Source organism: Oryctolagus cuniculus, chromosome 2, assembly GCF_964237555.1.
Source record: "Oryctolagus cuniculus chromosome 2, mOryCun1.1, whole genome shotgun sequence".
NCBI lineage: Eukaryota > Metazoa > Chordata > Mammalia > Lagomorpha > Leporidae > Oryctolagus > Oryctolagus cuniculus.
Window position 1 is genome coordinate 73,092,507 of NC_091433.1, and position 12,818 is coordinate 73,105,324.

General features: G+C 38.4%; 1 protein-coding gene across 3 annotated transcripts in view; it reads left to right on the forward strand.

The window, feature by feature from the left end:
• Positions 1–12,818, forward strand: part of MTMR7 (myotubularin related protein 7) — a 130,133-nt gene that overhangs the window by 47,758 nt on the left and 69,557 nt on the right. For all 3 annotated transcript variants that reach the window (XR_011386326.1, XM_051842594.2, XM_002709345.5), the window contains exons 2-3: positions 4,530–4,652; positions 6,090–6,252. Coding sequence is in view for 2 of the 3 variants with exons in the window: in XM_051842594.2 (XP_051698554.1) it covers positions 4,530–4,652; positions 6,090–6,252 (286 nt within the window). In the remaining variant the exon portion in view is untranslated. The remainder of the gene's footprint in view (positions 1–4,529; positions 4,653–6,089; positions 6,253–12,818) is intronic.

Below are 12,818 nucleotides of genomic sequence, written 5' to 3' on the forward strand. Positions count from 1 at the left end.
AGTTTCTTTATATATATTTATAATTTCTTTATCCAGTAGCAGATTATAGACAGCTGGGTTGATTCCATAACTTAGCTATTGTGATGATTCTATAACTTAGCTATTGTGAGTTGAGCTGCTATGAATACGGGAGTACAGATAACTCTTTCATATGTTGACTTCACTTCCTTTGGCTAAGTTCCCAGGAATGGAGGGGCTGGATAATATGGTAGATCAATTTTTGGATTTCTGAGCAATCTATGTATTGTGTTCCATGACTGTACTACTTTGCATTCCCATCAGTAATGTATTAGGGTACCTTTTCCCCCACAAACTTGTGAGCATTTATTGTTTTTGATTTTTGGATGATAGCCATTCTAACTCAGGTGAGGTGAAAGCTCATTGTGGTTTTTACTTGCATTTCTCTGATGGCTAGTGATCCTGGGCATCTTTTCATGTGTCTGTTGGCCACTTGTATTTCATCCTTTGAAAAATGACTGTTCATATCCTTGTTCTATTTCTTAAATGCATTATCGCTTTTCTTGCTTTGAGTTTCTTGAGCCCCTTATATATCCTTGATATTAATCCCTTACCAGATATACAGTTTGCAAATATTTTCTCCCATTCTGTTGGTTGCCTCTTTGTTGAGTGTTTCTTTTGCTGTGTAAAAGCTTCTTTGCTTGATCTAAACCCATGTGTCTATTTTTGCCTTTATTGCCTGTTCTTGTGGGGTCTCTTCCAGGAAATTTTTGCCTATGCCAATGTCTTACAGTTTCCTCGATGTATTCCTCTAATAATTTGATATTTTCGGGTCTTAGCTTTAGATTCTTGATCAATTGTGAGTTGAGTTTTGTATAAGGTATAAGATAGGGATCTTTCATAGTTGTGCATGCAAAGATCCAATTTTCCCAATATTTGTTGGAGAGACTCTCCTTTTTCCAGGAAGCAATTTTAGCGTGTTTGTCAAAGATTGGTTGGTTGTAGATGCCTGGACTAATTTCTAGGGTCTCTAATCTGAGAATTTAGAAACAAGGAAATGGGAAACAAATGATATACCCAATGAAAGTAAGTTAATAATTGAATACATTGCCAAGAAATCTCAGAAATTAATAGATTAGAAAAGAGAAATATTTTAAAGTTGATCAAACCAAAGCCTGTTACTTTGAAAAAGGACCTTTTCCTATCTATCAAAATGGTAAAAACACAGTTCACAATATGAGGGTACTTACCAAAGTTCATGGAAAGCAGAATTAAAAGATAAGTTTACTCGAGTGTAAAAATTTTTGAAATCCATATGTGTGAAGGAGTCTTCAAAAAGTTCATGTAAAATACATACTATGAAAAAAGATAGTCATGAACTTCAATAATTTTGCACCAAAGTAAACTTATTTTTTAGTTCCAAACACTTTTGAAGTTCCTTCTATTAGGAATGAGAGAAGAAATAGAGAGGCAGGTTTACCCATAGGTAGTGATTAGAAGATTGTAAGAATTAGAAAATCTGCAATAGGAAAATAAGTAGTAAAGAGACATCAAAGTGAGATATAGTGAAAAAAAAATAAAATATTGAATAGATTTGTAATCATGTAAGAATTTGAAAGCATTAGTCCTATATGAGAATTATTCCTATATAAAATGTGCCAATATTTGTTTCTAATGATTTTTACTTTGAAAGCTTCCTAATTAATTGAAGCAATTATAGCTTGGTTAAGTCACCAGATTAATTCACAGGAATGGGTGTTCTACATTGTTAGCCATCAGGTAAATGCAAATCAAAACTACTTGACACCACCTCACACTCAACTAGGATGACTATAATGAGAGTTTAACAAATGTTAGTAGGGATGTGAAGAAACTGGAACCATCATATATTGATGGTGGAATATAAAATGGTATCACTCTTTGGAAAACAGTCTGGGGATTCCTCAAAATGTTAAACAAAGACTTTCCATTTGACCCAGCAATTCCATTCCTAGGTATCTACTCAAGAGAAATGAAGTCCTATATCTACACAAAAACTTGCCCACAATATTGCCAGTGGCAGTATTCAAAATAACCAAGGGTCAGTGCCGTGGTTAACTTTGTTAATCCGCCGCCTGCAGCGCCAGCATCCCATATGGGTGCCAGGTTCTAGTCCTGGTTGCTCCTCTTCCAGTCCAGCTCTCTGCTGTGGCCTGGGAGGATAGTAGAGGATGGCCTAAGTGCTTGGGCTCCTGCACCTGCATGGGAGACCAGGAAGAAGCACCTGGCTCCTGGCTTCGGATCGGCACAGTGCCGGCTGTGGCAGGCATTTGGGGAGTGAACCAGTGGAAGGAAGACCTTTCTCTCTGTCTCTCTCTCTCACTGACTGTATCTCTACCTGTCAAATAAAAAAAAAAAATAACCAAAAAGTGGAAACAACTATAATGTCCATTAGTTGATGAATGAATACATAAAATATGGTATATACATGTAAAGTATTATTACTGGATAATACAAAGAAATGAAGTGCTGATACATTCTACAAATACATTAACTTGGATTGAAACTGATTGAAAATGTAATAGTAAGTGATAGAAACCATTCACATAGTACAACATATTGTGTGATGTCATTTATACAGAATGTTGAGAATAGACAAATCCGTTGAAATGGAAAGCAGATTCATGGTTTTCTAGGGCTGGGTTGGTCATGGGAAAATGAGAGATGGCTGGCAGTTGGTACAGGGTGTATTTTTGGAGTGATAAAAATGTTTTTAAGATTATGGATAAAATAACCATGGGTATATCAAAACTCATTGAATACTACACTTTAAATGGGTGAATTGTGTGATATACAGCTAAATAAAGCTGTATTAAAAAAACAGAAAACATGTAGGGATGACTGCTATCATAGCGTTTTTGTTTTACTGTGAAGTTTCTGGTTAATGCCATTAAATAAAGAAAAAAGACACAGTAATACTAGAAAGGAATCAACTGATTATTACATAAAATAATTCCTATCTACTCAGAACATTCCAGAGACTTTATTGAAAAAAAAACTAAAGTTTGGTGAAGAGGCATTTATAGAGCAAACATACAAAAATAGGCCACAGGCTACTATCATTACTGTATTAACAGGTTTTATAAATGCCTAAGAAATGATTATCACCGTATAAAGAAATAAATAAAGGACATGAAGACAAGAGAAGCACCATGATAGACAACCATGTGAAAGAATATAACATTCCTACTTTAAGAAACTTTAAGCTGTTTAATGAGGGACGTGGTTGTTGAATGAACAGACCTTTAACATACATGGACAGTCCCAAGGTCTCAGGGATTTTGCAACATGCCAGAATAAACTGCTTGACTAAAAAATAGAGATAATCTCTGTTTTTATTTACCTCTGTAGATCTCTGGGAATCAGGAAGAAGTGGGATGGGATCCTCGGGAGCTATTTCTAGAAGGTTGGTTTGGCTCTGAGGAGTTGAGAGAATGCAGTGTCTTGAGTGCGGCTTGTTCTCAGTATCCTGAGAAATGTTACCAGATCTGCTACTCCCCAGGGAGTAGATGAGAATTCAAGGCTCTCAAACGACATAGGACCACAGCTTCTGTATTAGACTGAAGAATGGATCAAATACAATGCATGGTCCCTAAGCTGTCTCACAGAAGCAAATAACCATGTTGCCTTGAAGGGTAAGAGTTGAGCCAGTATTTCCTTTTGGAGGGTTGGTCCCTGGCAGGAGCAGGATTTCTGTGCCCCAGGTCCCTACAGGAGTATTCACCTGGTGGTTATGGTGGTTGTGTCCTGTTAGGTGCTGCAGCTTTCCCTGGCCTGTCAAGACTGTCCTGTCACTTTCATTACAGCTCATATTAGGATGACCCCGGTGCACATACCCTTGAAGTTGCTCTGCATAGAGGGGGTGAATTCTTGATAAAAATGGTCTCCAAGAACCTCTTCTAACAGTTCAAATTTTAGCTTAGTGGTGAGAATTTCATTCATTAGAAAGGTGTCGTGAATGAATGTGAGCATCATATCGCTTCTCAGCCTTTTGACTAAGATCAAGTGTAGTATAAATGAATGTGAGTATCTTAAATTCGGTGGACTTTCTTGTTACACATTTCTCTGATACATTTTTTCCTTCCATATATGTATTTGTATTTCCTTCTGGTCTCTATGGAAGCAGTGTTGAGACCATTTCTACAACTTAGAAAATGCATAGGAAAACATTATCTTCTTTTTCAAAGTATGTAGACTCAGAATTTTAATGCAAACATTTTCTGCCTGAATTAGAAATATATGTAATTATAGTGAAAGTTACTGACTTACGTAAAACACAGAGAAGCTATTCTTAAAAAGTTCCACAAATCTGTTGTGATACATTCAAAGTCATATTTTAATAACTGATACAATTTTTATCTTGATAAAGAGAATCATTCTGAGATCCAACTAAGGGGCATGCTTTGTTTTATGTTATTGGAGGAACTCTCAAAATTCTGTTTTGGAGTAAGAGATTACCTGCTTAGCATTTGTTTTTGTGACTAGTTCATATGCTTTACGATTAACTCTTTCCATCAAACTGATTTCCCTAGGTTGAAAATGTCCGCTTGGCAGATCGAGTAACTTCTAAAAAAGCAGTCGTGGGTACTTTGTATTTGACGGCTACTCATGTCATATTTGTAGAAAATGGACCTGACACAAGAAAAGAAACATGGGTATGCATTTCTGGTTTTTTGCTTTCCATGTTTTCCACTGTTTGAAGTGAAAAGTTTTGACCCTCCATTTTTGTGTTTGTCCACAGGATGAGGTATGTGGGCTGCAGGTATTTGTATATTAAGAGGACTATTTCTGGAATGTGCGCCTTGCCTGATTCTGTAGTCTTAGCTGCTTATCTATTCATTCCTTATAAGCATTGATTATTTGAACATCATGAAAGACCTCAAAATAAGAGAATACAAGTGCCTCATGTCACAGCTATGAAGGAGAGATTTAATAATTTCTGTATGCTGTATACATATTTGCAATATTTGATGCTATAATTTATTCATTTTATTATGTCATTTCTACTTATATGATTATTATAAAAAAGAAAAGCTAGAGAAGAGTGTGTCATCAGTTATTTTTGCTACTTAATAATGAAATGAGATATTTCTTTATAAAGGAACCCAACCATGGTGTTATGATCAGAACCAGAACCCCTGAACTGTAGATTTCCCTCTCTCCTTATTTGATGGCCAGCATTACCTTTTTGGCAGAAGGTGGCTGACGCCACTTATTAGCCAGGAGCTTAAAGAATGAATTGCCGCCCTTGGGAGCTGAGCAGAGAACCCTCTGAAACCCAGATAGACTACGATTGCCTCTCAGAGACATCTGTTCCTTAGAGAGGAGCATGGTTGGGGGTGGGGAGTTGTTGATCAAAGGATATGGAGTTCTAGATATGAATATCTAATGCACAGAAGGCAACTATAAACTGTAGTCAATAACAATGTATATTTCAAAATAATTTAGATGGGACCTTTGAATGTCTCATTATAAAAAAATGGTAGGAAAGCAAGGTGATTTATCAGTTAGTTTGATGCAATCAATAGTGTACATACAGCAAAACATCATGTTGTAGCCTCTAAAGTCAGCTAAAAATGACATAAGTAAAAAATTAAATAAGCTTCTTATGTGACTGCTTGACCACCAACAGCTTAGAAAACAAAAATCCCAAGTTTCTATTGACCTTGAACATTCCATGTGGAATTAAGGAGCATGGTGGTCCCTCCCAGTGGCGGCATCTCTAATTTTTTTTAATTACAGATGTGTATTTTACTAACTCTGGATGACATTATTTAATTTGAGCTATTAAATTTAGCATTCAACATTTGACTACTAAAATATTCTCCTACCAGTGAAAATTTTTGTGACAAACAATTTGCTTCAAAGAAATTATCCTGGATATCAAAGATTGGTACTGAAAAATAAAATAAATTTAGGCAGTTACTCCTTACTGGAAATATCTCAGTTCTTGTCATTTGAGTACAGATGTTGAACCAGCTGGAGGTTGGGGAGTTTTCCTGCCTGTGTGTGTGGCCCAGACACCTGTGTCAATCCTTGTCATGTCTGTGAGTTATTCATACTTAGCTTATTTAAATTAACTTTGATTCTAGATTCTTCACAGTCAGATTTCCACCATTGAAAAACAGGCAACGACTGCTACTGGATGTCCCCTGCTTATCCGCTGTAAGAACTTTCAGATCCTACAGCTCATCATACCACAGGAGAGAGATTGCCATGATGTGTATATCTCTCTGATACGACTCGCAAGGCCAGGTATGGCAGAGACACTTGACACTTAACATGGGCCCGCAAATCCTATTCTAGAATGTGTATAGTGCTTGCAAATGATAGTGGTTTAGGAATTGTGTCATCTAGGCTTCAGCTGAAGCCCAGAAGTCTGAATGATCCCCGGATCTAGTCTCCTGTCTTTTAGGGTCTCCACTCTGTCACTTGCTAGGTGGTCCTCTTTCATGAATCTTAATGTCACTTTTATGTCAGTGGAGGTTATGGTATAGTTTGCTTTCAGGAAATCACCTTAAAATCTGTGGTAACTGAGTGACCTTGATGGAGGCCTCAGACAGAACTGAAAAAATTGTTTTGTGTGAGGAATATTGTTATCAAACAGTTCTAGTGTGGTTCTCCCCTCTTCGTCCATATGAGGTTTGGTCTTCATTGCTTTGTATATTTTCCAAGGATAGTATAGTTAGGCTGTTGTTCATGTCAGTGATTCTTTGGGGTATAGATAGATAGATTCTCCTAAACCTAGCCACCTTAACATTTGTGGGAAGAATTTCTGGATTTGAAAAATAAGCCCTCTCGGTTACTGTCTTGTTCTAGCCCTCGTACTGAGGGTCTTCAATTTATAGCCTACCATTTGCTTCCCCAGAAGTATTTTTTTATCTCTTTATGTGGCTTGTGTGAGTTTTGGTATAGTTGCTTAAAGAAAATATACTTCCAAGTTTCTTAGTAGAATGCAGTAGTAAGAGATCATTTATAGAAAAGTTAAGTGCTTGCTTATATTTATTTTGCCAAATGCTTTTAGACTTAAGAAGATAAAGATTTTTTAAATTTTTATTTATTTACTTTTTCTTTTTAATTGGGAGTCAGAAACAGAGACAAACAGACACACACAAATACACACACACACACAGGGAGGGAGGAAGGGAGGAAGAGAATCAGTCTTCTGTCTGCTGGTTCACTCTCCAAGTGCAGCAACAGCTGGGGCTGTGCAGGCCAAAGCCAGGAGCTGGGAACTCAGTACAGGTGTCCCATATGAGTGGTATTGACAAGTACTTGGACCATTACTTTCTGCCTCCCGAGGTTTGCATTACCAGGATGCTAGAATTGGGAGCAGAGCCAAGACTCAAAACCTGTTACTCTGATGTGCAATGCAGTCATTGCAAGCAACATCTTAACTTCTGCCCCAGATACTGCCCCAGGCACAAGAAGTTTAATGACATACTTCCCCAAGCATTCAGTTGAGTCCTGAGTTTTTTTATGGTATGACCATGTCATTTGTATATGGCCAAGAGCCATAGTTATTTCATGGAAATGAAGCCAGGGAGCTGTCAAAATCTGATAATTTGGGCTTGACTTTGTTCCCCTTTAAAGGCAGCTGGTTGAGGTTTTTTCATGCAAGATTGTTGAAAAGGACTGCAGGGTAAGCCAGAAAGCTGTTGAACTCTTTGGAGGGTGCACTATAATTGGAATAGAAGTTCTGGGAAGATGTACGTTGGGTTGCACACAGCGGAGATTGTGAGAACTGTGTGCAAGCGGTTTCTGTGTCACTGATTAATGGATGTACTGGGTAATAAATGTGCTCTTACCGGATTAATGGGATTTAGGAATAGCCCAGAGAACTGGGAAAGGCCAGAGCAGCTTGAAGAATCGGTCACAAAGGCAGTGAGGGCCCTGGCCTGAAACAGCAAGCTCCAAGACTCCCATACAAGGAACCTCAGGGAGGAAAACTGCTGGATTCCCCTGCTTTTAAATACATAGACATTCTCTTAAAAGATGACGTTTGGGGAGTTACGAGATGTAGTCAGAGACCTGACTGTCTATTTTTCAAAAAAAAAGGAAATCATAGTAATTGATTAAATAAATTAAAGCCAGCATTGGAGAGGATTTAAAAGGACTAATCCATATTTTTGAAATATTGGCATTAGGAATAGCAGCTATGGGGCTGGAGTTGTGGTGTAGTAGGTTAAGCCTCAGCCTACAGTGCTGGCATACCGTATGGGTGCAGGATCATGTCCTGGCTGCTCCTCTTCCAATCCAACTTATGGCCTCGGATAGCAGTAGAAGATGGCCCAAATGCTTGGGCCCTTGCACCCATGTGGGAGACTTGGAGGAAGCGCCTGGTTCCTGTCTCCGGTCTGACCCAGCCCTGGCCGTTGTGGCCGCTTGAGGAGTGAACCAGCAGATGGAAGACCTCTCTCCTCTCTCTCTATAACTCTGCCACTCAAATAAATAAATCCTAAAAAAAAAAAAAAGAAAGAAAGAAAGAAATGCCAGCAACATGAGAAGTAATGCTTTAATAAGTGTGGGAAGATGAAATACAATTTAGGCAGTTTCACACCTTAATGTTGAAGGGATTTGAATCTGGATGGAGACTGGGAATGGTGGAATCTGACATGAGACAGTGGCTCTCAACTGGGGTTAGGGGTGGTTTATTAGGATCATCTATGGATGGTGTGCATAATACACATTCGCCCTTTTCCAGATGTATCAGGATAGGGGTGTGTGTGTGTGTGTATGTGAGAGAGAGACAATGAATGAATGAATGAATGAATATGAATAGCCAGTGGGAAAGCATACTTTGAATTCTAGACTTATTTGGAATTCTAGGGGCATGGTATAGCTCTCTGGTTACTCAAGAACCACACATTTTCAGCTCCCCTTAAGGACACAGCTTACTGCAAGGTTCTATGGAGGACAAACATTTGTTTTAAAAATTAGAAATACTTGGAAGTTAATTTAATTCAAGGCCTATGTGGGAGATATTTTCAGAATCCTCAGTATGCTTTCTACTGAATGTACGATGTAGGTGAATATCTGGAGAGATTTTATTGGTTTGCCTTTTGTATGAACAAAAGTTGGGAAGAATTTGATTGTGGACACCAATAGGTCCCAGTGAAAAAATAATAATGTGAACAAAGTCAACAAGCTCTTTAATTCCTAGTGAAGAAATAACTTTAGTTAAAAAGAAAGATTGAGGCCCAAATGAGAAAATAAGTTAAATCCACAGATCCAGTGTACAAATAAGGGCATAAATTTTTTTGATTAAAAGACCCCTGCAAGTTTCTACTTTTCCCCTGTTCTCTCTTCTCCATCTAATTTGTCTCTTGCTGTCTATTTTGCTATGTTATCTTTCCTTCTTTAGTATTTGTGGGTCTTTTAAAATCTAAATAATTTATTTTGTTTATTTTCACTTTTTTACTAAACTACAATTTTTTCAGTTAATTCTAGAGTCTAGTTTTTCTGCACACTTAAATTTTTAACTGGTACATAAAAATTGCCCATATTTATGGGGGACCAGGTGATATTTCAATACATGTATACATCATAGAGAGTTCTACTCATGATAAACATATCTATCTCTTTAAATGTTGGTTATTTCTTTATGGTGAGAACATTGAGTATTCTTTCTTCTAAGCCCTTTTTTTCCTTCCAAGAAAAATATGGAATACATTATCATTATCTGTAGTCAACCTACTGTGCAGAACCCCCGGAACTTCTTCTCTAAATGTAACTTACTGTTCAGTAATTTTTCCTCATCCCTTCCTCTCCTCTCCTTTCCCCAGAGTGTGCTAACCACTGTTATTGTCTCAACTTCTACAAGATTAAAATTTTTAGATTGCACATATGAGATCATGTGTATTTATCTTTTCTTCTGCATATTTATTATGATTTTTTAAAATCTCTTGATGGGGTAGTCTCATTTGCTTAAGTTGAATTTAATGAGTTGGTGTTTAATAAATTTTTAGTGATACTTTCTTTGTTATTGATGGTGCTAATCTAATCTTATGCCCATTTCTTTTTTAAAAAGGTTGATTTATTTATTTGAAATGAAGAGTTACAGAGAGGCAGAGAGAGGCAGAGGGAGGGAGGGAGGGAGGGAGGGAGGGAGGGAGAGAGAGAGAGAGAGAGAGAGAGATGTCTTCCATCCACTGGTTCATTCCCCAAATGATCACAACAGCCGGAGCTGCGCCGATCTGAAGCCAGGAGCCAGGAACTTCTTCTATCTTTCACATCAGTACAGGGGCCCAAGGACTTGGGCCATCCTCTACTGCTTTCCCAGGCCATAGCAGAGAGCTGGATCAGAAGTGGAGCAACCAGGACTTGAACTGGTGCCCATATGGGATGTTGGCACCGCAGATGGCATCCTTACCTGATATGCCACAGCACTGGCCCCACGTATACCCTTTTCCACCATGTCGGTTTCAATACTCTTTATTTTTAATTCAAATCCTTGTTTAAAATAGCAAAATTGAGTCACCCTCATTATTTTCATTTTAAATTATCCAGAATCCAGTAATGCCTGAGTTGTCCTCTCACTCCTCACTAAATGGTTTTAGAACTACATTTATTTTGAGTTGCCTGAATCGAGCAGAATGCTGGAAGAGTTTAACTTTCAGTAGTTACTTTGATTTCTGAGTACTTCTGAGGACAGCTAGTGACTTCCCTACTCTTACCCACTCCTCACATCTTCCTCATGCTGATTCATGTTTGTTCTTTTCATTTTAAAAGTACTTTTGATTTTAATATAAAATGTATTAGGAACTTAGACAACACCATGCAAAGAAAGCAAATGATACACTTTAAGAAATAAGGAAGAGACCTGAATAGACCTTTCTGAAAAGACGACGTATGGTGGGCCTTCATTGTGGTGTAGCAGGTAAAGCCTCCACCTACGATGCCGGCATCCCACTTAATCACCTGTTCGAGACCTGGCTGTTCCACTTTCAGTCCGACTCCCTGCTGTTGCACCTGTGAAAGCAGTGGAAGATGTCCCAAGTGCTGCACCCAAGTGGGGGACATGGAAGAAGCTCTTGGCTCCTGGCTTTGGCCTGGCCCAGGCCTAGCCGTTGCAACCATGTGGGAAGTGAACCATGGAAGGAAGATAACTCCACCCTACCCCGTCTCCCTGTCTCTCCTCTTCTCTCTGTAACTCTGCCTTTCAAATAAATAAAAAATAAAAACAAAAAAAGAAGACATAAGAATGGCTCATGGATTCATGAAGCAGTGTTCAACATTACTATCATTAGGGAAATGCAAATTAAAGCCATAATGAGCAATCACTTCCTATTCATTAAAATGGCTAGTATTAAAAAGACAAAAGATACCAAGAGTTGGTGAGGATGTGGAGAAAAGAAAACCGCTGTACATGGTTGGTGAAAATGTAAATTATTAGAACCATTATAGAAAACTCAAAATTATATTACCATATGATCCAGTTATCCCCATTCTGGGTATTTACTCAAAATATTTGAAATCAGCCTGTCAAAGAGATATCTGCACTTGTATGTCTGTTAAAGCTCTAGTCATAATGGCCAGGATATCGATCTGTGGATAAAAATGTGGTATAGATATGTTGGAATACCACTTGGTCTTAAAAAACTGAAGAAATTCTGTCATTTGTGACAGTATGGATAGAATTGGAGAACACCAGCGTTGTGGCATAGCAGGTCAAGTCACAGTCTGTGATGCTGGCACACTTATGGGTGCTGGTTTGAAGCCCAGCTGTTCCACTACCTGTCCAGCTCCCTGTTAATGGCCTGGGAAAGCAGTGATAGATTGCCCAAGTCCTTAGGCCCCTGCTACCCACATGGGAGAACCAAATGGAGTCCCAGGCTCCTGGCTGTTGTGGCCGTTTTGGGAGTGAACCAATGGACCGAATATCTCTCTGTCTCTCTCTTTCTGTAACTCTCCCTTTCAAATAAATGAATAAAATTTGAAAGGCGGAGTTACACAGAGAGAGAAGGAGAGGCAGAGAGAGAGAGAGGTATTCTATCTGCTGGTTCACTCTCTAATTGGCCGCAATGGTTGGAACTGTGCCTATCCGAAGCCAGGAGCCTCTTCTGGGTCTTGCACGCAGTTGCAGGGGCCCAAGGATTTGGGCCATCTTCCAATGCTTTTTCAGGCCATAGCAGAGAGCTGAATCGAAAGTGGAGCAGCTGGGACTCAAACCGGCACCCATATGGGATGCCAGCACTGGAGGCAGTGGCCTTACCTGCTTCGCTACAGTGCTGGCCCCTAAATAAATAAATCTTAAAAAAAAAAAAAAAACTGGAGAACGTTATGCTGCATAAGTGACATAAGCCTAACACAGACAAGGATCACATGTTCTCACTTATATGTAGAATCTACAATTGAACTCATAGAAACAGAGAGAAGAATGGTTACCAGAGACTGGGCGTTGGGGGAGACTGAGGTGATGAGGGTCAAAGGATACAAACTTTCAGTTAGTAGGAATACAATTAATAATTCTCTTTAGATCTGTTGCACAGCATGGTGAATGTAGCTAATAATTGAATGTTATACATTTTGGTATCAGAGAGTGAATTTCAAATATTCTCATCACTAAAGTTAAATACTTGAAGTGATACATCTGTTAATTAGCATGGCTTAAGCATTGCACACATTAAAAAGTCATAACTCAATTTATACCCCATCAGTATATACAACTATAATTTATTAATATATATAGGTTTTTTTAAAAGTCTGCAAGCAAATTTTTCTGGTCTTGATTTATTTTTATTTTTAACTCTTTGTTGATTGCTAAAAATTCTTTGTAAAGTACAAAAGTTGGGAGTTAAACAGAAGATTAGGAGATGGGG